We start from the raw sequence: 26,828 nt of genomic DNA on the forward strand, positions 1-26,828 counted from the left end.
GCCCAACAACCTGCCCGCTTGACCCTATCCCCTCCTCTCTTCTCCAGACCATTTCCGGAGACCTTCTCCCTTACCTCACTCATCAACTCATCCCTGACCGCTGGCTACGTCCCTTCCGTCCTCAAGAGAGCGAGAGTTGCACCCCTTCTGAAAAAACCTACACTCAATCCCTCCGATGTCAACAACTACAGACCAGTATCCCTTCTTTCTTTTCTCTCCAAAACTCTTGAACGTGCCGTCCTTGGCCAGCTCTCCCGCTATCTCTCTCTGAATGACCTTCTTGATCCAAATCAGTCAGGTTTCAAGACTAGTCATTCAACTGAGACTGCTCTTCTCTGTATCACGGAGGCGCTCCGCACCGCTAAAGCTAACTCTCTCTCCTCTGCTCTCATCCTTCTAGACCTATCGGCTGCCTTCGATACTGTGAACCATCAGATCCTCCTCTCCACCCTCTCCGAGTTGGGCATCTCCGGCGCGGCCCACGCTTGGATTGCGTCCTACCTGACAGGTCGCTCCTACCAGGTGGCGTGGCGAGAATCTGTCTCCTCACCACGCGCTCTCACCACTGGTGTCCCCCAGGGCTCTGTTCTAGGCCCTCTCCTATTCTCGCTATACACCAAGTCACTTGGCTCTGTCATAACCTCACATGGTCTCTCCTATCATTGCTATGCAGACGACACACAATTAATCTTCTCCTTTCCCCCTTCTGATGACCAGGTGGCGAATCGCATCTCTGCATGTCTGGCAGACATATCAGTGTGGATGACGGATCACCACCTCAAGCTGAACCTCGGCAAGACGGAGCTGCTCTTCCTCCCGGGAAGGACTGCCCGTTCCATGATCTCGCCATCACGGTTGACAACTCCATTGTGTCCTCCTCCCAGAGCGCTAAGAACCTTGGCGTGATCCTGGACAACACCCTGTCGTTCTCAACTAACATCAAGGCGGTGGCCCGTTCCTGTAGGTTCATGCTCTACAACATCCGCAGAGTACGACCCTGCCTCACACAGGAAGCGGCGCAGGTCCTAATCCAGGCACTTGTCATCTCCCGTCTGGACTACTGCAACTCGCTGTTGGCTGGGCTCCCTGCCTGTGCCATTAAACCCCTACAACTCATCCAGAACGCCGCAGCCCGTCTGGTGTTCAACCTTCCCAAGTTCTCTCACGTCACCCCGCTCCTCCGCTCTCTCCACTGGCTTCCAGTTGAAGCTCGCACCTGCTACAAGACCACGGTGCTTGCCTACGGAGCTGTGAGGGGAACGGCACCTCAGTACCTCCAGGCTCTGATCAGGCCCTACACCCAAACAAGGGCACTGCGTTCATCCACCTCTGGCCTGCTCGCCTCCCTACCACTGAGGAAGTACAGTTCCCGCTCAGCCCAGTCAAAACTGTTCGCTGCTCTGGCCCCCCAATGGTGGAACAAACTCCCTCACGACGCCAGGACAGCGGAGTCAATCACCACCTTCCGGAGACACCTGAAACCCCACCTCTTTAAGGAATACCTAGGATAGGATAAGTAATCCTTCTCACCCCCCTTTAAGATTTAGATGCACTATTGTAAAGTGACTATTCTACTGGATGCCATAAGGTGAATGCACCAATTTGTAAGTCGCTCTGGATAAGAGCGTCTGCTAAATGACTTAAATGTAAAATGTATCTGAATCAGGGTTAGTTTGGCAGCTGGGGTGAAAGAGGACCGATTACGATAGAGGGAACTAAGTCTAGATTTAACTTTAGTCTGCAGCTTTGATATGTGCTGAGAGAAGGACAGTGTACCATCTAGCCATACTCCCAAGTATTTGTCCAGACTACCTCTAAACCCTCAGAGGTAGTAATCACACCTGTGGGAAGAGGGGCATTCTTCTTACCAAACCACATGGCCTTTGTTTTGGAGGTGTTCAGAACAAGGTTAAGGGTAGAGAAAGCTTGTTGGACACTAAGAAAGCTTTGTTGTAGAGCATTTAACACAAAATCCGGGGATGGGCCAGCTGAGTATAAGACTGTATCATTTTGCATTTAAATGGATGAGAGAGCTTCCTACTGCCTGAGCTATGTTGTTGATGTAAATTGATAAGAGTGTGTGACGTAGGATCGAGACTTGGGGTACTCCCTTGGTGACAGGCAGTGGCTGAGACAGCAGATTTTCTGACTTTATACACTGCACTCTTTGTGAGAGGTAGTTAGCAAACCAGCCCAAAGACCCCTCAGAGACACCAATACTCCTTAGCCGGCCCACAAGAATGGAATGGTCTACCGTATCAAAAGCTTTGGCCAAGTCAATAAAAATAGCAGCGAAATATTGCTTAGAATCAAGGGCAATGGTGACATCATTGGGGACATTTAAGGTTGCAGTGACACATCCATAACCTGAGCGGAAACCATATTGCATACCTGAGAGAATACTACAGACATCTAGAAAGCAAGTCAGTTGATTATTGACAAGTTCTTCCGACACTTTTGATAAACAGGGCAAAATAGAAATAGGCCTATAACAGCTAGGATCAGCTTGATCTCCCCTTTAAATAAAGGATGAACCGTGGCTGCCTTCCAAGCAATGGGAACCTCCCCAGAAAGGAGAGACGGGTTAAAAAGGTCAGAGATAGGCTTGGAGATGATATGGGCAGCAACCTTAAAGAAGAATGGGTCTAAACCATCTGAACCAGATGTTTTTTGGGGTCAAGTTTCAGGAGCTCCTTTAGTACCTCAGACTCAGTGACTGCCTGCAGGGAGAAACTATGTGGCGGGGCAGGGGAAAAAGAGGGAGAAGAGGAGCATCATGGATAGTCGCATTAGAAGGTGTGGGAGATGAGGAAATGTTGGACGGGCAAGGAGGCATGGCTGAGTCAAATAGGAATCCTGACTTAATTAAGTGGTGATTTAAGAGCTCAGCCATCCTGTCAGTAACAACAACATCATCAACATTAAGGGACATGGGCAGCTGTGGAGGAGAATGATTTATTCTCCAGGTCTTTAACAGTTTTCCAGATCTTCTTGGGGTTAGACCCACAGAGAGAGAACTGCTCCTTAAAGTAACTAACTTTGGCATTCCGGGTAGCCCAAGTACACTTATTTGTCATTTGCCTGAACGAGAGCCAGTCAGCCTGAGTAAGCGTGTGCCAAATGCCAATTCTTGAGGTGGAGTAACTCTGCCAGATCACGGTCGAACCAGGGGCTGAACCTGTTTTTAATTCCCATTTTCTTTACGGGGGCGTGTTTGTTATCAAAAAAGAAGGTCCAAGCATCTTCGACAGAGCTGATTCTATACCATGTTACAGAGGCCAGTTCATGAAGGAAGTCTTGCTCATTAAAGTTTTCTAGCAAGCATCTATGACAAATCAGGACAGGTCGTTTCACTGAGCAGCCATTACGAACACAGGCTGCAAAACAGTGATCACTCAGGTCATTACAGAAAACACCAGACTGATACCCATCAGGATTATTTGTGAGGATAACATTGAGGAGAGTAGCCTTTTCTGGGTGTTTAAAGTTTAATGATTAAAACCAGCAAATCAAATCGTTTCGGGACAGACGTGGTGGAGACCACCAAGCACTGAAGATGTTCCTTGGTAAAGATTGCCACTCCCCTTTGGAAGATCTGCCGAAAAAGCTTATAACCAGAAAGGTTAGTATTCAGTATTCAAAACACTCTTCCTTAACCCCGTGTTAGTAATGACCAACACATCTGGATTGGAGATGTGAACCCACGCTTTCATTTTAGGTAATAAGCTTCTAGAGTTAACGTGCAGAAAACACAGGCTTTTACGAGAGCAGATATCCGTGAAACAGATATCGGAGCACAAATCAGAATTGGGGCCTGAAACAGTAGATGGGCCAGGGTGTACATGCACATTTCCAGATATCATCAATAGTTATACAATCAAGGCACGGCAGAGGACAGGGAGAGGCTCTGCAGTGCTGATTTATGACATCAATGTGCATTAGATGGCAACAAGACATATTATACAGCAAATTCATCAGGTGACATGAATACAAAGCCAGCGAGAGGGGGTTAGAATAGGATGGGAGGCCAAAAGACTGTGTAACCAATAGAGAGTCAGAGTCCCGAGTGTGGGTACAAGCATAGTCTGTCCCACGGTTGGGTAAAGAAAGTTTGTAGTCAACAAAGTATGCAGGAGTCATGAGTCAAAAAGCAAAATAGCAAAATGGACAAGAAAATAATAAAATATATAACGACTTGGGTTTAGCCATTGTAAGTTCAGAGCCACTCGCCCCAACAGTGCGTGAGTGCTGGAGGTGAGCGAAAGCTCGGGAGAGAGGGGGGAGTGGGGTGGGGGTACCTGTACCAGACAGGGGGAGAGGGGGGAGTGTGGTGGGGGTACCTGTCCCAGGCAGGGGGAGACAGGCCAGGGCAGACGGTGAACAGATCTCCAGGTGGAATCCAAGCAGCAGTGCAGCAGGCAACAGGAATAGGTGTCACACCCACTTGGGAGAAACTTTTATTTCTGGAGGCAGATTTCTTGTAGAAAATCCCAGTGATCTCACTGGTCTCTGAACAGCAGGAGGTGGCTTCAGAGGATGCTTCAAAGACTCCTGCAACTTGTTGGGCCCAAAGGCCTCGACACCTTTGCCTTCACACCTTAGTGCTAATTGAAGTTATATCTGGTCTGTCCTAGCAAGCCTGGGAGCCTTAACTCAGCTATCAGTACCCATAAAATAAAATATATCACTGTAATGTACTTTCTTTTTCTTCTTGGCATTCAAAATAGCATCAGACCAAACACTACTCACCCAGTTCCAGGTTGGATGGTGTCCTCAGGTCTCTGCTGTTTGTTTGCTAGAGCACCCTCTGTATAGCTTGGAAACAGGAAACCTTGGTAGCAGTAATCTATCCGGTTAATTTTGGCCATAATTAGGTTGTAGGTTTGGAGTTTTGATCTGGAGCGAAGGCCATGCTGTGGAGGGTAGCATCTATGGAGTGCCTCACGGACGCTGCGGAGACTAACCTGAGTCCTGTCTCCCCTTCTGAGGTGAGGCCTGGAGTTGTACAGCTGGGGGTCCTTGGCCCTCCACTCTGCTGCCCTCCTCCTCCCTCACCGCTACCACAACCTCTGAGATTATGTGTAGTGCCTTTGCCAGAACACTAGAGGGCGCTGGTGGGTCATCAGTTACACTTCCTGTGCCAGTTTCCGGCTCTGCATCACTGGAGTATTCCTTGCCCTTCTCGCCGTGCCCAGGTCTCCGGAGGGTCCTCCGATTCGTGCTGCGTCGTGATTGGTTGCAGTGCAGAGTGCGCCTGCGTTGCCATTGGCTCAGGGATTGTTGGGCCTCGGTGCTGAGCTGGCGCGTGGCGAGACGAGGGCAGAAGCTGCTGATGTAGAAGAGAGAGGCGTACAGGGACGTCAAGTAGTAACCTCCTGCAAAATAGAGAGACAGACACAGAGGTAGAGAGAGAGAGAGAAACAGTGATCGAAAGAGGGTTACTACTGTATAAGGTGGGTCCGTGTACACATGAGTGTCCGTGTACACATACAGTATCAGTCAAAAGTTTGGACACACCTTGTCATTCAAGGGCTTTTTTATTTTTTTAAACTATTTTCTACATTATAGAATAATAGTGAAGACATCAAAACTATGAAATAACATATATGGAATCATGTAGTAACCAAAAAAGTGATCAAATCTCATAATTGAGAATCTTCAAAGTAGACACCCTTTGCTTTGATGACAGCTTTGCACACTCTAGGCATTCTCTCAACCAGTTTCATGAGGTAGTCACCTGGAATGCACTTCAATTAACAGTTGTACCTTGTTAAAAGTTCATTTGTGGAATTTATTACCTTCTTAATGAGCTTGAGCCAATCAGTTGTGTTGTAGGGGTTGTAAGGTAGGGGTGGTATACAGAAGACGGCCCTATTTGGTAAAAGACCATGACCATATTATGGCAAGAACAGCTCAAGTAAGCAAAGAGAAATGACAGTCCATCATTACTTTAAAACATGAAGGTCAGTCAATCCGGAAAATGTCAAGAAGTTTCAAAGTTTCTTCAAGTGCGGTCGCAAAAACCATCAAGCGCTATGATGAAACTGGCTCTCCTGAGGACCGTCACAGGAAAGGAAGACCCAGAGTCACTCTGCTGCAGAGGACAAGTTCATTATAGTTACCAGCCTCAGAAATTGCAGCCCAATTAAATGCTTCACAGAGTTCAAGTAACAGACACAACTCAACATCAACTGCTCAGAAGAGACTGCGTGAAACAGGCCTTCATGGTTGAATTGCTGCAAAGGTACCACTACTAAAGGACACCAATAATAAGAAGAGACTGGCTTGGGCCAAGAAACACAAGTAATGGACATTAGACCGGTGGAAATCTGTCCTTAGGTCTGATGAGTCCAAATGTGACATTTTTGGTTCTAAACGCTGTGTCTTTGTGAGATGCAGAGTAAGTGAACAGATGACCTCTGCATGTGTGGGTTCCACCATGAAGCATGGAGGAGGAGGTGTGATGGTGCTTTGCTGGTGACACTGTATGTGATTTATTTAGAATTCAAGGCACACTTAACCAGCATGGCTACCACAGCATTCTGCAGCGTTACGCCATCCCATCTGGTTTGCACTTAGTGGGACCATCATTTGTTTCTCAACAGGACAATTGTCCAACTCACCCCCAGGCTGTGTAAGGGCTATTTGACCAAGAAGGAGAGTGATGGAGTGCTGCATCAGATGACCTGGCCTCCGCAATCACACGACCTCAACCCAATTGAGATGGTTTTGGGTGAGTTGGACCGCAGACGGAAGGAAAAGCAGCCAACAAGTTCTCAGCATATGTGGGAACTCCTTCAAGACTGTTGGAAAGGCATTCCAGGTGAAGCTGGTTGAGAGAATGCCAAGTGTGTGCAAAGCTGTCACCAAGGCAAAGGGTAGCTACTTTGAAGAATCTAAAATCTAAAATATATTTTGATTTGTTTAACACTTTTTTGGTTACTACATGATTCCATATGTGTTATTTATTCCATAGTTTTAATGTCTTCACTATTATTCGACAATGTAGAAAATAGTTAAAATAAAGAAAAACCCTTGAATGAGTAGGTGTGTCCAAACTTTTCACAGGTGCTGTACATGTTTCTGTGGGTCTGCGTGATACGTTTGTATAATTTGTACCCTCTCCCTGCAGCTGTGTGGGGTCCAGTAGCTCCATCATGTAGTCAGTGTCCAGCTGCAGAGTGACCACATCACCACGCAGAAGCACCCAGGTCAGACAGGGCAAGAAGTCATCAGCCCCATACACCACACCTGAGACAGATGTGAGGAGGGAGTCAAAGGTCAAAGAACTCCAAACATTATCCTTAATAGAGTGTATGGTGAGTTTCACCATACCTAAAGAAAGAGAGAGACATACACTAACCCTAACCAACCCCATTTACTCCACATACTGAGGCTGAGGAGCACCACCCACCTGGGTTGGCATTGGCCGTCATGCTGTGGTAGATGGTCTTGCAGACCTTGAGCAGGATATGGACCTTCCTGCTGGGGGAGTAGGACTGGTGCATGGCTGACCACCTCTGCTGGATCTTCTCTAGGGTGACAGGGTCAGGGACCCCCGCCCCAGGCGTCCCTTCCAGCTCCTCCACCCCCCGGCCCTCCAGGAGCCGCTGGTTCTCCCTCAGCTTCCGCAGGCTACCGTCGTGGTCCCGACAGCTCTGGAGGCAGGTGTACAGGTGGGTGTTCACAGGCTTTAGGGCCACCTTATGTAGGGAGTGCTCCAGTATGGCATCTAATGTGGATAGAGGACAGAGAGAAGGAGAAAATGGATGATAAGGAGAGACTGAGGTGTTAGAAACCAACTCTGGAATATTATGTAGTTGAGTATTCGTCCGTCTTGGCTTTGTGGTGGATAGTGAACTAAAGCAGTTTTGTTTTGTATAATAGTAGTGATATTCTGTTTTCTAACACTCACCCAGCTCCCAGTCTGTTGTGTCGGCCATACTGTCTATGAAGATGTGTATCTCAGGACAGTCCAGCAGCGTCTCTCTCAGGGCAGTGAGAGCCGTACGCACCTCCTGAAGCAGGTCCGCACCTGTCATGTCAGGGATAAACCCAGCCCCCAGGGTCATCTCAACGAATCCCATCACTGCCTTGGAAAACACTCCGTCCCTCCGCTTGCTGAGCTCCTGCACCCGCTTGGTCAGCCTCTTCTGTGAACGCCCCAGCCCACCAATGGCGAGGCCAACAACCGAGAGGCGGTGCATCACCTTGTCGGCCAACCGATGCGAGGGGTGGGGGGAGTGGGAGGGATTAGTGACCGACTCCGGCTCCTCCTGGACGCTGTTGATTGACAGCGAGTCTAGCTCCGGGGAGGGTGGGTGGAGGAGGGAGAGGGATGGTGGTTGGGAAAGCCATACATTGTCCTCAATCCAGGACACCCTCTGAGGCGACTGAGGGGCAGGGCTGAACAGGGGCTTGGGGTCTGAGGGGGGCATGGTAGTGCGGTCCTGGCTCCCTGTTCTGTGGAGTGACTCAATGGAAGCATCCCTACTGGGGCTCCTCAAAACCACCCCCTCTTTAGGGGTGGGGGGAGACGGGGCAGCCTGGACTACAGGAGACCCTATAGACAAGATTAAACATTTGGAAAGTTTTCAGACCCCTTCATTTTTCCAAATTTTGTTAAGTTAGCCTTATTCTAAAATGGATCAAATATCTTTTTTCCCTCAATCTACACAAAATACCCCATTATGACAAAGCGAAATACATTTTTGCAAATGTATATGAATATCAAAAATATATATTTACATAAGTATTCACACCCTTTGCTATGATATTTGAAATTGAGCTCAAGTGCATCCTGTTTCCATTGATCATCCTTGAGATGTTTCTACAACTTGATTGGAGTCCACCTGTGGAAAATTCTATTGATTGGACATGATTTGGAAAGGCACACACCTGTCTATATAAGGTCCCACAGTTGACAGTGCATGTTAAAGCAAAGGACTTGTTCATAGAGCTCAGAGACAGGATTGTGTCAAGGCACAGATCTGGGGAAGGGTATCCCAAAAAATTCTGCAGCACTGAAGATCCCCAAGAACGCAATGGCCTCCTTCATACTTAAATTGAAGAAGTTTGGGACCACCAAGACTCTTCCTCAAGCTGGCCGCCCGCCAAACTGAGCATTTGGGGGAGAAGGGCCTTGGTCAGGGAGGTGACCAACAACCCGATGGTCACTCTGACAGAGCTCCAGAGTTCCTCTGTGGAGATAGGAGAACCTTCCAGAAAGACAACCATGCAGCACTCCTCCAATTAGGCCTTTATGGAAGAGTGGCCAGACGGAAGCCACTCCTCAGTAAAAGGCACATGACAGCCGCTTGGAGTTTGCTAAAAGGCACCTAAAGGACTCTCAGACCATGAGAAACAAGATTCTCTAGCCTGATGAAACCAAGATTGAACTCTTTGGCCTGAATGCCAAGCGTCACTGTAGGGCACCATCCTTTCAGTGAAGCATGGTGGTGGCAGCATCATGCTGTGGGGATATTTGTCAGTGGTAGAGACTGAGAGACTAGTCAGGATTGAGGCAAAGATGAACAGAGCAAAGTACAGCGAGATCCTTGATGAAAACCTACTCCAGAGCACTCAGGACCTCAGACTGGGGCGAAGGTTCACTTTCCAACATGACAACAACCCTATGCACACAGCCAAGACAACGCAGGAGTGGCTTTGGGACAAGTCTCTGAATGTCCTTCAGTGGCCCAGCCAGAGCCGGACTTAAACCCAATCAAACATCTCTGGAGAGACGTGAAAATTGCTGTGCAGCGACGTTCCCCATATAATCTGACAGAGCTTGAGAGGATCTGCAGAGAAGAATGGGAGACACTCCCCAAATACATGTGTGCCATGCTTGTAGCATCATACCCAAGAAGACTCGGCTGTAATCACTGCCACAGGTGCTTCAACAATGTACTCAGTGTACTCAAAGGGTCTGAATACTTATGTAAATGTGATATCAGTTTTATTTCTTTAAAAAATAAAATAATGTTTTTGCTTTGTCACTATGGGGTATTGTGTGTAGATTGATGAGGGAATTTAATACATTTTAGAACAAGGCTGTAAAGTAACAAAATGTGGAAAAAGTCAAGGGGTCTGAATACTTTCCGAATGCGCTGTATCAGTTAGTCGTTGGTTGATTTTGGTTTTGGCATAATGGCTAGTGAGCTCTAAGATGCTCATTGGCTACAGAGAGAAGATTAATGAGGTGACATTTTCCCACAGACAGGATGGACATGGATAATAAAACACCTTTAAGGTCCAATGCAGTCGTTTAAAACATATATATTATTTTTTATATCAAATCATTTCAGATCTTACACTAAAAGGGCATCATCATCATTTTCACAATTTCTCAGAATTATTCCAACCTCGTAGTGAGGAAATAATGATAAAACTAAAGAAATCATGTTTTTGACCACACTGGGCCTTTAACAGCAAAAGCACTTTACCTGGATTATTAGGACTCGAGTTGCAGGGCTCCTGCTCCAATGAGATAGATCTCTTAGTAAGAAGATCCGCCCCTGGCCAAGGTATGGCACTCAGTCGTCTCTCACGCTTATAATTGGATGGCCGATTAACTCGCTGTGGGCTGGTTGGTTGATGCGTCAGCCAGTCATCGCCATGCTCATGGAGATATAGTGGGTTGATGATGGACAGAGCACCGTTGGCTGCTGTCAGCTATTGAACAGAAGACACACTTGAGAAGGAGCTTGACTGTGTATTTAAAAGACACAAGGATCTTCCCGAAAATGTTAAATTATCATTGGAGAATGATTTGAACTTGATACAATATAATGGTTACAGTATTAAAGTTTGTTTTTATCTCAATATCAAATTATTTCTGGGTAAGAAATAAATACCTTACTGTAGTGGTCAAAAATAAACAAAAATAGCTTTATAGCAAAATAATCTTTCTTAATCAATCATTTTACTAGGATTGTCTGGGAGAGGTCTGAGTGTGAGGGGAAGGGCACCAAAGTGGAGGACGGGCCTAATGGGAGAGAGGTTATTGGCAGAGAGGTTTAGAACTCTCTTTGTCATTGGTCTATTACACCTTGTACCGCCTGGTGATGTCACCAGGCAAGCCAAAACTCCACCCATGCACCCATTCATCCTGTGTATGCGAGCCAGAAACTATCAGGAAATAACACTAACCACGTTGCCTTCCACAGTTTTTATGTGAGTAAAGTCATACCGTATAAAGAAATCACGACAGCTGTGATGGTGACAGGAAGTTTCCATCAACTTTTAAAATGCAGAGATCATTTCCTCTTTCGACATTGCACAATTTTTTTGTGTCTGTAAAATAATTTATGTGAGAAATGGGGGTGAAAACACCTTTATGCGCAAATATTGATTTAATAACCATCATATTGAAGTAAACACGCGATGAGGTCCTCCCACTATGACTCTGGCTACAGATAAAATAAGTTATGATGAACTTCACAGGATGGTGAAAGTGCAGGGTGATGAGCTTGATGCTCCTTTCCAATAAATATTGAGGGTGACATGATGATCGATGCTGGACTGCCATTTGACAAATAAAAATATCCTCGCTCTTATCCATAATAATCTCATCACGGAGACTAGCACAGTATCTGTGAGCTGTTGGATATTGCGCACGGGCCAAGGCCAAAGTAGGCACATTTGCTATTTAACACAACAGTTTTTGAGGCAAAACTGTAGGGAGAGTTGAAAATGAGATGGAAGCACATTAAACATATTCTGTACATGAAAACTCATCATGATTTATATTCACAACAAGTCAGTTTGGTGGAAACAAACCACTGGTGAGAAAATGCACATATTTTCTTTAACGCTGATTCTAGAACATTTACTAATTGGATGGAAACCTAGCTACTGATATAATTTCCTCACACTTTTACAGTGATAGCTTCTTCAGCTGTTGTTACAATATGATATCAAAACACAAGAAAAACATACTTTTGACTGCACTGGGCCTTTAAAACCTATATAGATTTGAAAAATGACATACAGCATTCAAATATAAGATACAACTCTTCAAATGAAGAGCAATAGGAGCTGTGAAGTCAGTCTGAACTGAGGTACACCTCTACTCAATTATAATTCTGAGAGGGACATTTGACTGAGATATTGTTACAAAGCAACAGGAACACCCAGAGCAGACTTCTGCTCAACGTGAACCACATGTCAAACCATGGCAACACATCCGCTGGAATGGGTCTCTAACGAGATGTCATGTTAAAGCACATTGCAACACAGTGAATACACTATATATATACAAAAGTATGTGGACACTCCTTCAGATTAGTGGTTTCGGCTATTTCAGCCACAAAAATCGAGCACATAACCCTAACCCAATCTCCAAAGACAAACATTGGCAGTAGAATGGCCTTACAGGAGAGCTCAGCGACTTTCAACAGTAGGTAGCCTAGTGGTTGGAACATTTGGCCAGTAACCGAAAGGTTGCTAGATTGAATCCCAGAGCTGACAAGGTAAAAAATCTGTTGTTCTGCCCTTTAACAAGAAAGCACACAGCTTGAAATAATAATTTGTACATGTTTGTTCATGTTTTGAAAATAACTTTTGAGTTATCAGATTTGATTTGTTTTATTCATTCACTGTTATTCACTGTTCCTAGGCCATCATTGTAAATAAGAATTTGTTCTTAACTGACTTGCCTAATTAAATAAAGGTAAAAAAAATACATTTTAAAAAATGTGTTTTTTAGGATGCCACCTTTCCAACAATTCAGTTTGTAAAATTTCTGACCTGCTAGAACTGCCCCAGTCAACTGTAAGGCCCAGTGCAGGAAATGTTATAGTGAAGTGGAAATGTCTAGGAGCATCAACGGCTCAGCCGTGAAGTGGTAGACCACACAAGCTCACCGAAGGAGACCGCAGAGCGCTGAAGCCCGTAAAAATTGTCTGTCCTCGGTTGCAAGCTTTATTACTCAGTTCTAAACGGCCTCTGGAAGCATCTTCAGCACAAGAACTGTTCGTCAGGAGCTTCATGAATTGGTTTTCCATGGCCGAGCAGCCGCACACAAGCCTAAGGTCCCCATGCGCAATGCCAAGCGTCGGCTGGAGTGGTGTAAAGCTTGCTGCCGTTGGACTCTGGAGCACTGGAAACGCGTTCTCTGGAGTGATGAATCACGCTTCACCATAGTCTGACGGACTAATCTGGGTTTGGCGGATACCAGGAGAACGCTACCTGCTCCAACACATAGTGCCAACTGTAAAATTTGGTTTGGAGGAACAAAGGTCTGGTGCTGTTTTTCATGATTCGGTCTAGGCCCCTTCCAGTTCCAGTGAAGGGCAATCTTAATGCTACAGCATACAATGACATTCTAGACGATTCTGTGCTTCCAACTTTGAGGCAACAGTTTGAGGAAGGCCCTTTCCTGTTCAAGCATGACAATGACCCTGTGAACAAAGCAAAGTCCATACAGAACTGGTTTGTCGAGATCGGTGTGGAATAACTTGACTTGCCTGCACAGAGCCCTGACCTCAACCCCATTGAACACCTGTAGGATTCATTGGAATGGCAACTGCAAGCCAGGCCTAATTGCCCAACATCAGTGCCGACCTCACTAATGCTCTTAGTGGCTGAATGGATGCAAGTCCCCGCAGCAATGTCCAATAACTAGTGGAAAGCCTTCCCAGAAGAATGGAAGCTGTTATAGCAGCAAAGGGGGACCAACTCCATATTAAAGCCCCTGATTTTGGAATGAGATGTTTGACGAGCAGGTGTCCACATACTCTTGACCATATAGTGTAGGTCCCAACCTTTATAGACATGTTATGAAGCTATGAATACAGCTGATTACCTGTATGGTGCACATGGCAGTACCAGGAGCCCTCTGAGTCATGTGATCAGGCTGGAGGTCAGAGGTGAGACACAGCCAGGACTCTACACACAAACAGATACACAAAAACAAAGGGAGGAAAGGAGGAGTGAAAGGAAGATGATAAGTGGAAGAGAGCGTGGGCGAGGAAGAGGAGAGACGACGAGGGTGAATTCAGACTTGGACCCAGCTGGGACAGACTGCTGGACTGTAGCTGATCTGTTACACTGTAGAGCCACAGAGGGATGAACAGACACACTGGAAACATGAGAAAGAGAGAGAGAGAGAGATATGGAGTGAGAGAAGCAAAAGACAGAGAGAGAGAGACAGAGAGAGAGAGAGAGATATGGAGTGAGAGAAGCAAAAGAGAGAGAGAGACAGAGAGAGAGAGATATGGAGTGAGAGAAGCAAAAGAGAGAGACAGAGAGAGATATGGAGTGAGAGAAGCAAAAGAGAGAGAGAGAGATGGAGTGAGAGAAGCAAAAGAGAGAGAGACAGAGAGAGAGAATTGAAAAAATATATGAAACATTTTTGAGAGTGAGACCTTCCATTACAAAGCCATCACCTACAGATAAATAAACCTGAAGAAGAGCCCCCTCCCTAAGCAAGCTGGTCCTGAGGCTGTGCTCATAAACGCAAACAGACCCCACAGAGCCCAAGGACAGCAACACAATTAGACCCAACCAAATCATGAGAAAACAAAAAGATTACACATTGGAAAGAATTTACAAAACAAACCAGAATGCCATTTGGCCCTAAACAGAGAGTATGAAGTGGCAGAATACCTGGCCACTGTGACAGACCCAAAATTAAGTAAATCTTTGACTATGTACAGACTCTTTGACTATGTGAGAGAAGTCACCGAAAGCATACCTGGCTCTCAAGAGAAGACAGGCTATGTGCACACTGCCCACAAAATGAGGTGGAAACTGAGCTGCACTTCCTAACCTCCTGCCAAATGTATGACCATATTAGAGACACATATTTCCCTCAGATTACACAGACCAACAAAGAGTTTGAAAACAAATCTAATTTTGATAAACTCCCATATCTACTGGGTGAAATACCAGTGTGCCACAAGAAGGTCAGCCAAGCGAAGAACAAACACCATTGTAAATACAACCTACATTTATGTTTATTTATTTTCCCTTTTGTACTTTAACTATTTGCACATCATTACAACAGTATATAAACATAATATGACATTTGAAATGTCTTTATTCTTTTGGAACTTTTGTAAGTGTAATGTTTACTGTTAATTTCTATTGTTTATTTCACTTTTGTCTATTATCTACTTCACTTGCTTTGGCAATGTAAACATATGTTTCCCATGCCAATAAAGCCCTTAAATTGAATTGAATTGAGAGAGAGAGAGAGAGAGAAAGAGAAGTTAATGAGATATATCAGATGCATAACTGATAAATACTGTAGTCAGTATATATACCGTAGGTTGTTGTAACTCACCTGCTCAGCGAGTAGAAGACCACTAACTGAGCCAGATCAGAGATGCCTAAATATGACTGAGATGGCTGATAAACTGAGAGAGTAGAAGAGAGAGATTATTAAAAGACGTAAAACAAACTAAGAACTTGATATTAACTTTACTTTTTTTTTTTTTTTTAAACAACGGGGAAGTATGAAGTATGACTGTTGAGGTTCTGGACAGGAAAACATACGTGTGTGTGTGTCCTGTCTGTATGGGGTTGTCTCTGATATGTCCACTCTCTCCTCCAGTGGACACACAGCAGGACGGGCTGGGAGGCAGAGTCCCTCAACACCAGGAAGCTCTGTGAAAGGAGAGAGAGGTGACAAGAAGCCTCATTACACTGTGTTTGGGCGTTAGGAAACAGTGATTGTGCCGAGCAGCTTCACAGAGAAGGACAAGGTGGACTTACTCATTGTTTTGTAGACCAGTCATTCAAGGCCTACAGAAGTGAGCAAGCCAGGTTAGCCTCACACCAAAGCTAACTAAGTGGCAGAGAATGTGAAAGCACAAATAACACACACACATTCATATACTCACCACAAACTCACAGTGAAATAAAGTACCAGTCAAAAGTTTGGACACACCTACTCATTGAAGGGTTTTTCTTTATTTAAAAAAAAATCATTTTCTACATTGTAGAATAACAGTGAAATAACACATACGGAATCATGTAGCAACCAAAAAAGTGTTAAACAAATTATAATATATTTAATATTTTAGATTCTTCAAAGTAGCCACCCATTCTCTCAACCAGCTTCATGAGGAATGTATTTAAATTAAGAGGTGTGTATTGTTAAAAGTTCATTTGTGGAAGGTCTTTCCTTCTGAAGCCAATCAGCTGTGTTGTGACAAGATAGGGTAAAGTCCAAGTATTTATTATGGCAAGAACAGCTCAAATAAGCAAAGAGCAAAGACAGTGCATCATCCATCAACCACTGCCACAGGAAAGGAAGACACAGAGTTACCTCTGCTGCAGAAGAGTTCATTAGAGTTACCAACCTCAGAAATTGCAGCCCAAATAAATGCTTCACAGAGTTCAAGTAACACACACATCTCAACATCAACTGTTCAGAAGTGACTGCGTGAAACAGGCCGTCATGGTTGAATTGCTGCAAAGAAACCACTACTAAAGGACACCAATAATAAGAAGAGACTGGCTTGGGCCAAGAAACACGAGCAATGGACATTAGACCGGTGGAAATCTGTCCTTAGGTCTGATGAGTCCAAATGTGAGATTTTTGGTTCTAAACGCTGTGTCTTTGTGAGCTGCAGAGTAGGAAAACGGATGATTTCCACATGTGTGGGTTCCACCGTGAAGCATGGAGGAGGAGGTGTGATAGCTTGGGTGTGCTTTGCAGGTGACACTGTCTGTGATTTATTTAGAATTCAAGGCACACTTAACCAGCATGGCTACCACGGCATTCTGCGCCGATACGCCATCCCATCTGGTTTACGCTTAGTGGGACTATCATTTGTTTTTCAACAGGACAATGACCAAACACACCTCCAGGCTGTGTAAGGGCTATTTGACCAAGAAGGAGAGTGATGGAGTGCTGCATCAGATGACATGGTCTCCACAATCACCAAACCTCAAACCAATTGAGATGGCTTGGGATGAGTTGGATCGCAGAGTGAAGTAAAAGCAGGTATTCAGCATATGTGTGAACATCTTCAAGACATTTGGAAAAACATTCCAGGTGAAACTGGTTGAGAGAATGCCAAGAGTGTGCAAAGATGTCATCAAGGCAAAGGGTGGCTACTTTGAAGAATCTCAAATATAAAATATACTTTGATTTGTTTAACACTTTTTGGTTACTACATGATTCCATATGTGTTATTTCATAGTTCTGATGTCTTCACTATTATTCTACAATGTAGAAAATAGTACAAATAAAAAATTAAACTTGAATGAGTAGGTGTGTCCAAACTTTTGACTGGTACTGTAAGTGAGCGCGCAATAAGGCTACAGAAGTGGGTTTAATGAACATTGTGTTCAGATGCCTGACTGTGATAGTGAGTCACACATTGGTATGTTCACATTGTGCCAAGAACAAACTATGGGAAGCAGCAGTTTGATGCAAGGCAAGCTATTTTAAATATCAAGTTCTCTAAATATCGATGCATATCGTCAACTAAATTTGGGGAAGAGAAATTAACTCCCTTTTTTGTCACTTCATAATTTGCAGTGCCTTCAGAAAGTATTTATACCCTTGACTTATTCCACATTTTGTTGTGTTACAGCCTGAATTCAAAATGGATGACATGTTTTTTTCCCTTTACCCAACTACACACAATACCCCATAATGACAAAGTGAAAATGTCCAAAAATGATTTTGCAACTTCACTGAAAATGAAATATAGAAGTATCTAATTTACATGAGTATTCACACCCCTGAGTCAATACTTTGTAAAAGCACCTTTGGCAGCTATTACAACTGTGTTTTTCTGGGTAAGTCTCTAAGAGCTTTCCACACTGGGATTGTGCAACATTTGCCCAATATTCTTTTCAAAATTGTTCAAGCTTTGTCAAATTGGTTGTTGATCATAGCTCGACAACCACGTTCAGGTCTTGCCAGAGATTTTCAAAAAGACTTATTAAGTCAAAACTGTAACTCACCCACTCAGGAACAATTACTGTCTTTTTGGTAAGCAACTCCAGTGTATATTTGGCCTTGTGTTTTAGGCAATTGTCCTGCTGAAAGGTAAATTAATCTCCCAGTGCCTGGTGCAAAGCAGACTGAACCAGGTTTTCCTATAGGATTTTGCCTGTGCTTAGCTCCATTCCATTTATTTTTTTATCCTGAAAAACTCCCCAGTTCATAATGATTACAAGCATACCCATAACATGATGCAGCCATCACTATGCTTGGAAATATAGAGAGTGCTACTCAGTATTGTGTTGTATTGGATTTTCCCAAAACATACTGTAACACTTTGTATCCAGGACAAAGTGAATTGCTTTGCCACATTTTGGCAGTATTATTGTAGTGCCTTGTTGCAAACAGGATGCATGTTTTAGAATATTTTTATTCTGTACAAGCTTCCTTCTTCACACTCTGTCAATTAGGTTAGTATTGTGGAGCAACTGCAATGTTGTTGATCCATCCTCAGTTTTCTTCTATCACACCCATTAAACTCTGCAATTGTTTTAAAGGGCGGCAGGGTAGCCTAGTGGTTAGAGCGTTGGACTAGTAACCGAAAGGTTGCAAGTTCGAATCCCTGAGCTGACATGGTACAAATCTGTCGTTCTGCCCCTGAACAGGCAGTTAACCCACTGTTCCTAGGCCGTCATTGAAAATAAGAATTTGTTCTTAACTGACTTGCCTAGTAAAATAAATAAAATAAATAAAAATCATGTTAAACACTATTATTGCACACAGAGTGAGTTCATGCAACTGATTATGTGGCTTGTTAAGCAAATATTTACTCCTGAATGCCTATTGACTTAATTCAGGGTTTCATTTTTAATACATTTGTAAAAATGTCGAAAAAACAATTCCACTTTGACATTATGGGCTATTGTGTGTAGGCCAGAGACAAAAGTACATCTACATTTAATACCTTTTAATTGCAGGCTGTAACACAACAACATTTAGAAAAAGTCAAGGGTTCTAAATACATTTTTGAAATATAAAGTGCTTATACCACCAATTCAACCTAAACCCTGACATACAGTAGTTCTTACAGTGTAATAGGATGCTGTATCCAGATACTGGATCACCATTGTCTCATCATACTCACTTGTCTCAGTGGCTGATCTTGTTAAAACAGGGTCTTTAAGATAGCTGGGGTTCTTTAGCAAACCAAATGTATTTTCTGCATCGATCAACTTCTACACCGCTACTCAGTCCGTTCCGCTTTCTTTCAGTCCATCTGTAACACTCTTCTCTCTTACTATTTCACACTCTCTCTTACTATTTCACACATGCAGTACTTCTGCATTCATTTCCCTTCGTGCAAAGAAAAAGGAACTACAAGAGTAACTCGACATACTGTAAGTGTCTGCATCCAAATTCACCTGTAAAATCGCAGCCTGTCCACATGCTAACCTAATGTACCAAGGTGGCCTGGATGCAGAGAGGTCAACCATGAGGTCAGACAGTAGATAGTGTCATGGGCCTACACAGTGTGTCTGTCCTAAATGACACCCATTTCCCTACATAGCGCACTACTTTTGACCAGAGCCCTATGGGTAGTAGAGCCTATGGGCCCTGGTGAAAAGTAATGCACTTATATAAGGTAATAGGGAGCCATTTTGGACGGACAGTGACCTATGTAAAGACAGAGGTCACCCTAGCTGGCCGGCCCCAGAGGGCAGCATGGGCCTCGTCTCTATCCCAGTGGCCCAGGTGTCCTGACACCGTCGCAACCTGTCCAGCAGAGTCAGGGGCCTCCATTCTCTGTCCTCACCGTGCCACTCACACCTCTAGAGATATTGACACAAAGATAGTTTGAGGCTTCATAATATGCTTTTACAGCATACAGGGGAGGTTTTCCGGACACATATTAAGTCTAGTCCCGGACTAAAAAGCATATACAATTTTAAATGCCTGTTCGTCCAGGACGACGCTTAATCTGTGTCCTGGAAACCACCAGAGAGCTCGTATAAAATAGATCTATAACCCCAGTGGGTCCCTAATAGATCCATGCGGTGGAGAAAAGATCCTCACCTGTGAGTCATTCTTCTTATCCTGATCTACAGACCACCCTCATATCATCCCAGACTAGAGAGGACACCACAGAAACATAGTGTACAAAATGTTTAGTGTGTGCCAACTGCGTACGGATTAAGATGAAATCCAATATATCAACATGAAATATATGGAAAAAAGAACCTTAAACTATTTGAAAAAGTTATTCTGGAAAAAAATAGTGATTATATCCTTCCTCAACTAACATTTAAAGGGATAGTTCACCCAAAAGTTGTTATCAGCCTAACAGAAACTACACAGATCTCTTCATGTTGTCAGCCTAACAGAAACTCCACAGATCTCTTCATGTTGTCAGCCTAACAGAAACTACACAGATCTCTTAATGTTATCAGCCTAACAGAAACTCCACAGATCTCTTCATGTTGTCAGCCTAACAGAAACTCCACAGATCTCTTCATGTTGTCAGCCTAACAGAAACTACACAGATCTCTTCATGTTGTCAGCCTAACAGAAACTCCACAGATCTCTTCATGTTATCAGCCTAACAGAAACTACACAGATCTCTTCATGTTGTCAGCCTAACAAACTACACAGATCTCTTCATGTTGTAACCTTGTGCCTACAGACCTGTCCTCTGACATTCTAACAGATTCCGTACGTCAGCAACAGTCTTTCTCTGTTCCGTCAGAAGTATATTTTGTGTCGATGCATCACCTGCCTCTACCAAACACCTTGACATTTGATGTTGCACTTCCACTTGCCCACAAGTTCTCGATTTTTCTTTCTCTCGTCCTCCTTCATCTCCCACCCCCTTCATGTGGTTAACCTTGCTAAAACATCTAACAAAGAAATTAGTCTGCTTAGCCTTTACTCCCAAGACCTGAATAATGTTCATCTCGCTCTCTGTTACCCAGAGACACATCTGAATGTTGCACTTTATAGAGCTGAAAACACAGACAAAATGGATGCAGTTAAAAGCTGCATAGGAATAAAAAGGTGGGTTTCTAAGTGCACTGTAAATGTGCAATAGTATTTTCTGTTCAACTCACGGCTACCATACATTCAACATAGAAATAAACAACCCATGCACCCCACACAGACAGCATCAGTTGTACCAATCAACATTAGTTGTACCAGCTGTGTATGAGCTCAATGCTTAATGTGCATGAAAAATACCAACTTCAGTGGGAGACCTTTGCCACGTTATTTTGTGTTTTTACTTGTTGTATCACACAGAATCTTCTAGAAAGCATGGAGTTGCATTTGGTCAACACCAGAGACGTACTGCGACATCATACCACACCAATGTGGTAACTTTAGTTGTGTCACTGCATCAGTGGATGAATCAGCCATTCATCATCTTTGTTACCCTGCCATGGCTTCTATACTTTCTCACTTCCGTCTAAATTAATCAACTAACTGACTCAACAGAGCTAGTTGGCATGCTGACAGCTCAGTGTCTGTAGGTCTCTCCCTCAGAAGGAAAAATATGCTTGTTTTAGTGTGTATTGCTATAAACTCCATCTGTGGGAACTGTCAAAAGACAGACCAATACACACAGTAGGAGTCAGGAGGTGGGTTTATATCAAACAGAGGTTGGAGAGGAGAGGGAAGTTAGTAAAGTGCAAACTAAAGGGAGAAAATCCAAAACCAGACAGTAGAGCACAGTCCTGGTTATTCTATGCAAATCTGCTTCCAGACTGAAGCCTAGTGATGGGTTGGAGCCGGCCGAACTCTCATTGGTTATTCTACCCCCCCGCCTTTCATTATGGTTCATCTCTTTAGCTCCGCCTGGTACACACAAATATGGACGGGATACATGAAAGAGAAAAAACTCAATGAAAGTCATACAAACCAATCACCTGGCCACTCTTAAGAACCTGTTCCATAGAATATGCTGTATTTACATTTGGGGATGTCTTCCAGCCCTGCAGGTCAGAGGTAAAATAGCATAATTCATCACATTATTTTAATAGAGCCACATCCTTGAAAATGACAACTAATTAGCATATCCAATGTAAATATTCATGCCAGGTTATAACACCATTTGCCATTAGGTCTGCATAGTTATAACAGCTTTTGTTAAACCATCACAGTTAGATATTCCATCCCTCCGCCAGTCAAAGTCCATCCCTCCGGCACATCAAAGTCCATGAGGTGTAGAATGCCTATCATCCCTAATACAGGATCTGCCTACTATTCTAGGAGACAGACAGAAATATATACAAGTTGAAATACAGAGGTGGATAGAGGAATAAAAGTCTCATGCAGGCTCCAGACAACTCAGGGACAGAACAAAGGACTCACGCTACCGGCTGGCTCCAGGTTAATGAGCAGTCTGGGGCCCCTGTTTTGAAACAGTGCAAAGTGACATATTCCATCACACACCAACACTGCTGTTAGTGATCCCTAAGAATCCAGGTTAACTGGACACATGTTGAAATGCAATACTAAGAAAAAGCCAGAAAGTAGTGTATCAGATAGCATTATAATCATGATCCTGGGAAAAGAGTCAAGACAGAAAAGAGGGCTCAGGGTGTTTCTGATGCAGCAAAAAGCTGAACCTGCAGGTTATAATCAAAGAACAAAATAATCTGAGGAAAGTCCTGGACTGAAAAGAAACAGGAAATCAGTACACAAGGTCATGGCTGCAATGTTTTGAACAGTATGATGGTTCAGGGCAGCCTTTATTATGGTTGTGTACACACAAATATGCACATACATGAAAAAGGCACACAAACTCAATGTAGTCTTTCAAGTCACCACCCAAACCACACTCACCATGGCCACTGAGGTGAAGGACCTCTTTGGTAGATTGCTGCACTTGCCTAGATAAATAAAGGTAAAAAAAAAAAATATTGCAACAGTATAAGGTAGTTAATACATCATTACTTCAGTCTACAAAATATGTTAATCTCTCTGTTTTCCTCTTGAATCGTTATTCCTCCTATTCAACGGCAGCTTTAAGGTCTCCTCTCCTCAGTCTCACAAAGGATTATGGGATTTACATCCCTCACGATTAATAAGATTCACACCCGTTTTAAAACGCTTAACCACGACTTGTCTATTTATTCTGTGTCTGCTTCATAAATGTCTGTATTGATCCAGATGTACAACAGGAGGCATACTTTACAAATATTTTTTATTTAAATCACCAATACAACGCATAATAATAATCCATACCATCATCATATATACATATTTTGAAGGAAATATTTCGACTGATAATTTTGGTAGCTTAAGGACGACAATGTTGCTCTACAAGTAAGTAAAACACTTGTCTGATAATTTATCATTTTTTAAATCAGTGAGGCTCTACATCACACACTAAATGGGCATCCCTCCCTGTCTGTTTGTCTGTGTGAGTGTTAGTTAAAGAATCAAAAAGGGAGTGAATAAGAGCATTTGTCACTATGCCCAACTTCGATTGTGTCTCTCCACTTCTCTAGTCAGATTTTGACATCCAGCCTCAGCCTGGGCCTTTATCCGTGTCTGGGCGTCTAGCCGTCGGTCTGTGTGGGGCTGTAGATCAGGCTGTGGTCGTACCCGACAGCAGTAACATGGCAATGAGGAAGCATCTCCTCCAGCAGGATGGCGACCAGCCCAGGGTTCTGGAGCCTGGGGAGGGAGGACACGTTCAGCCGTCGCAGACCCCTGATACACAAGAGGAAGAGAAGGGATGTTTGTATCAATTTGCGACGTTATGGAGTCCATTGACCCGTATATATACACACATATACAAATATATTTAAGACAAGTGCCATGAGGAAATGCATGGACATTTTAGTGATGCCGTCTCTTTCTCAATTAATCTTCCCATGGTTCCTTGTGTTCTCTCCTCACCTTCTTCTCAAAACGCATCCTCCAATCCATTTTAAGGACGAAGCAAGGAGATAGTCTTTTCTCGGTTCCTCACGTACTAATTGATAAAACACCTCTGTTTTTGTCATTTCCTCCCGTGTTGGTCAGTGTACCTCAGCTTCTGCAGTGCGGCCAGGCCCCCCACAGAGATTCGGGGACAGTTCGAAATGTCCAGCTCCTCCAGGGTGTCCTGGAAGATATAGAGGCGGGACAGGAACCAGTCATCCACCTCAGCGCAGCCACTCACAGAGAGAGTACGCAGCCCCCTCTGTTTCACTGAGAAAGAGACGAGAGAAAAAGGAGTTACATTTTACAGCATTGAGCAGTGGTTCCCAACCTTTTCCATTTCGGGGACCACCAAATCACCGCCGACGGTTTGAGGAACACCATCCGCAGAGTCGCAAAACTTTTTAACAAAACCCTGGCGGTCATATTTAGAATACATTTGATCAGTGACTAACAGATTAAAGGCCTATTATTATTTTTATAACAATATGCATTGTGAAAAATTATGTAAAATAGCATTTAATACCATTAATAGTGCCAACTGTTATTTAATGTTGAAAAAAATAATTTTAAAAACCCTGCGGAAAACAGGTTGAAAACCACTGGAACAGAGTACATACATAATAATACATATCAACCACAATGCTAAGTTATCCATTAATATTTAGGAAGGGTAACTTGCAATGTGAAACAAATACAACCCCCCCCAGACATGAATAAAGTGGTATGTACCAAGGTTTTCCAGGCCTGTGTAGTTAATGAGCGTGTTGCCGACATCCACTTCCTCTATGGAGGTGTCCCGGTGGTTCATGAAGTCCCAGCTGAACTTCCCTCTTCTGTCTGATCGGAACCACTCTGACTGCCCTGCAAACCTGGAGGGTCAAATGACTAGTCATCACTAACAAGTGAATTACACAGTGATCAGCAAATACAACAACAAAAAAACTGGAAGCACATCAATATTCACCAACACGTCAAAAAGGGGGCATGCACAGGCGGTTATGGGCAGCCCAAAATGGCGGAACAGTTACCTGAATCCTCCCTTCAGGCTAAGGATGTAATAAGCAGCTGCAATGTTGTCCCCATAGTTTTGCTGGGTGTAACCATAGAAACTGTGAAGGGAAAGAGACAGTGGTTGGGCTGAGAGCAATGTTTATGGAGTTGGGACAGCCTGTTCCAATTCACTCCCTACACATTGGCCTTAGCCTATAACCCTTCATTGCATGAAGATCTAAAAGGGTCTGGATAGCATAAGCAGAGTTGGAGCGTCCACCATTTTGCTTACCAACGCCTTATAGATGGTGCATTGAAGAGTAAGGGCCAAAGGGGAGGGACTGATTTGGGACCAGATGATAACCTACACGTTCATTTTAGACCGTGGCGCGCTGATAGAAACGCATGTAGCTAGAATAAATCGGTGTGTTTTCCTGTTACACATACAAATTCTTCTGTCGTAGACCTCGGTCCTTGAACCAGGAGCTCCAGCTGAGGAGAGTCTCAATGTCATGGAAACGCTGGCTCAGGAAGAGGAGGAGCCTGGACTGTTTTGAGGGCGGAGCCACAGGGCTAGAGCTCCAGTAACGCGACGCGGCGGCCAAGAGGGTCACCTGCCTACAGCTTCGCCGCATCAACTGACAAGACAGATACACAGAACATGGACAGTGAGAAAGGAGAGAGGCAAATGCAAAGGAGGGGAAAATCTACTTGCCATGCTAATATGCGGTAACTATAAACCCAGGAGTTGTGAGAGGAGTGCTTTAGTTTGCACCTCCACTCTTGTCCATGTGTGATGTTGCATAGTTTGGGTTTTGACTTCATAGACCAGTTCATCACTCCTGTTCTTGGAAGGCCCCCATGTATGTGTAGACTTTTGCACTCCAACTGTTGATTTGATTAGTTAGTTAGTTACTTTTCAGCTCTCAACGGCCCACACTGCTCTTGCCCCCCACGAGTCCCAAACAGATCACTTGATCCACAAAAGTATACCACATCCACTTTACTGATAATCTAGAAAAATGTGATAGGTAGCTCCTTTTTAAAGGTCCACCACTGATTTGTCTTTTACTCTATAAAACAACATTTGAGCAGGCAGAGGTGAGGAGACAATATACCTGGAGCCATAGCTATGTGCCATGAGCCAGAGCGCCTGGTGGTGGTTGTCCTTGCTTTAACCTGCTATTTGTAATTCTGCTAAAATATGGATGCTCATGGTACTTATGTACGCATTTTATCATGTAGGTGTTGCAGAATATTTCCTGTCACAAAAAATGTTAGTATAGAAAATATTGCACTGAGACATCACTAACGTTATCGCGATCCTCTCACCGTTATGTGATCCCTCCACATTTTTTGCTATAGCGTGTATATTCTGGACGCTGAACCCAGAGATTACATACAACTTCAAAATATAGGCTACACTAATGCAAAATACCGGTTTTAATTTGTATTTATTAGCGTCAGCGACGTGAGAAGCGAAGGATATTCTTACCATCAAGGGAGCAGCCATGTTGTTGACGTCCTACGGGGAGTGGTTTGGGACAAACTTAGCGCTTTTGCGTTCTATTTACCTTGTAGATATCTCTCAAAACGCAGGGGGGCGCTCGAAGAAGTCTCACAAAATGGAAATACCCGAAAAAAAGAATGAAGCGCAACATAGGTGATTTCACCAAATTATACACTGTACAACCTTTGCATTCGAGAAGCTACTGTAATTTGACGCCAAGGTATGTCGTTTAGGCCTTTCCATAATAAATTAAGATTTATACTCCATCATCACAGTTGTTGTTTGGCAATAGCACTAGACATTGTGTGAATCTGTTTCTTCTCTACCCTTTACTGTCAATGTCGGCTAACTAGACCACAGCCAAAATAACTTGGAGAATAACAGTAGGGTAACCTATTATTAACTGTCTGAGAGCAGGTCAGTCCTTCTAGATTCATTTTAGGACCTGGAAATTGGTGGATTGGTTAATCATTTGGGGGTGCAGGACTGCGGGTG

General features: G+C 43.8%; 2 protein-coding genes across 6 annotated transcripts; both read right to left on the reverse strand.

Moving 5' to 3' along the window:
* Nucleotides 1–1,541: 1,541 nt before the first annotated feature.
* Nucleotides 1,542–21,676, reverse strand: LOC118384388 (ras and Rab interactor 3-like). Of its 2 annotated transcripts, none has more exons than XM_035770885.2 (9): nucleotides 19,053–21,676; nucleotides 15,502–15,612; nucleotides 15,290–15,362; nucleotides 13,808–13,890; nucleotides 10,446–10,674; nucleotides 7,916–8,563; nucleotides 7,415–7,732; nucleotides 7,120–7,251; nucleotides 1,542–5,375 (listed from the first exon to the last, which is right to left on the reverse strand). In XM_035770885.2, exons 4-9 carry the CDS (start codon nucleotides 13,847–13,849, stop codon nucleotides 4,960–4,962), a joined length of 1,785 nt encoding a protein of 594 aa, XP_035626778.1. In that variant the 5' UTR covers nucleotides 13,850–13,890; nucleotides 15,290–15,362; nucleotides 15,502–15,612; nucleotides 19,053–21,676; the 3' UTR covers nucleotides 1,542–4,959. The 2 variants fall into 2 exon arrangements, with proteins under 2 accessions (XP_035626778.1, XP_035626769.1); XM_035770876.2 differs by having other exon boundaries at nucleotides 13,808–14,083.
* Nucleotides 21,677–23,086: 1,410 nt separating this feature from the next.
* Nucleotides 23,087–26,478, reverse strand: dmac2 (distal membrane arm assembly component 2). Of its 4 annotated transcripts, none has more exons than XM_035770930.2 (6): nucleotides 26,319–26,478; nucleotides 25,271–25,461; nucleotides 24,862–24,942; nucleotides 24,563–24,702; nucleotides 23,938–24,100; nucleotides 23,087–23,617 (listed from the first exon to the last, which is right to left on the reverse strand). In XM_035770930.2, exons 1-6 carry the CDS (start codon nucleotides 26,334–26,336, stop codon nucleotides 23,464–23,466), a joined length of 747 nt encoding a protein of 248 aa, XP_035626823.1. In that variant the 5' UTR covers nucleotides 26,337–26,478; the 3' UTR covers nucleotides 23,087–23,463. The 4 variants fall into 4 exon arrangements, 3 of the variants coding, with proteins under 3 accessions (XP_035626823.1, XP_035626830.1, XP_035626813.1); XM_035770937.2 differs by lacking the exon at nucleotides 25,271–25,461 and adding an exon at nucleotides 25,539–25,711 and having other exon boundaries at nucleotides 26,319–26,351; XM_035770920.2 differs by lacking the exon at nucleotides 26,319–26,478 and adding an exon at nucleotides 25,599–26,312.
* Nucleotides 26,479–26,828: the final 350 nt, after the last annotated feature.

This window comes from Oncorhynchus keta, chromosome 1 (genome assembly GCF_023373465.1).
Source record: "Oncorhynchus keta strain PuntledgeMale-10-30-2019 chromosome 1, Oket_V2, whole genome shotgun sequence".
NCBI lineage: Eukaryota > Metazoa > Chordata > Actinopteri > Salmoniformes > Salmonidae > Oncorhynchus > Oncorhynchus keta.

What these genes read in the sequence shown, in the direction of transcription:
- LOC118384388 (XM_035770885.2), bottom strand. Translation starts at nt 13,849, where the DNA reads ATGACTCAGAGGGCTCCTGGTACTGCCATGTGCACCATACAG. An exon ending in CTCGAGTCCTAATAATCCAG is followed by an intron (nt 8,564 to 10,445) that starts GTAAAGTGCTTT and finishes TCTTGTCTATAG; the next exon opens with GGTCTCCTGTAGTCCAGGCT. An exon ending in CACAACAGACTGGGAGCTGG is followed by an intron (nt 7,733 to 7,915) that starts GTGAGTGTTAGA and finishes TATCCACATTAG; the next exon opens with ATGCCATACTGGAGCACTCC.
- dmac2 (XM_035770920.2), bottom strand. Translation starts at nt 25,628, where the DNA reads ATGCAACATCACACATGGACAAGAGTGGAG. An exon ending in ACACATGGACAAGAGTGGAG is followed by an intron (nt 25,462 to 25,598) that starts GTGCAAACTAAA and finishes CTGTCTTGTCAG; the next exon opens with TTGATGCGGCGAAGCTGTAG. An exon ending in AGCCTGAAGGGAGGATTCAG is followed by an intron (nt 24,703 to 24,861) that starts GTAACTGTTCCG and finishes TTGACCCTCCAG; the next exon opens with GTTTGCAGGGCAGTCAGAGT.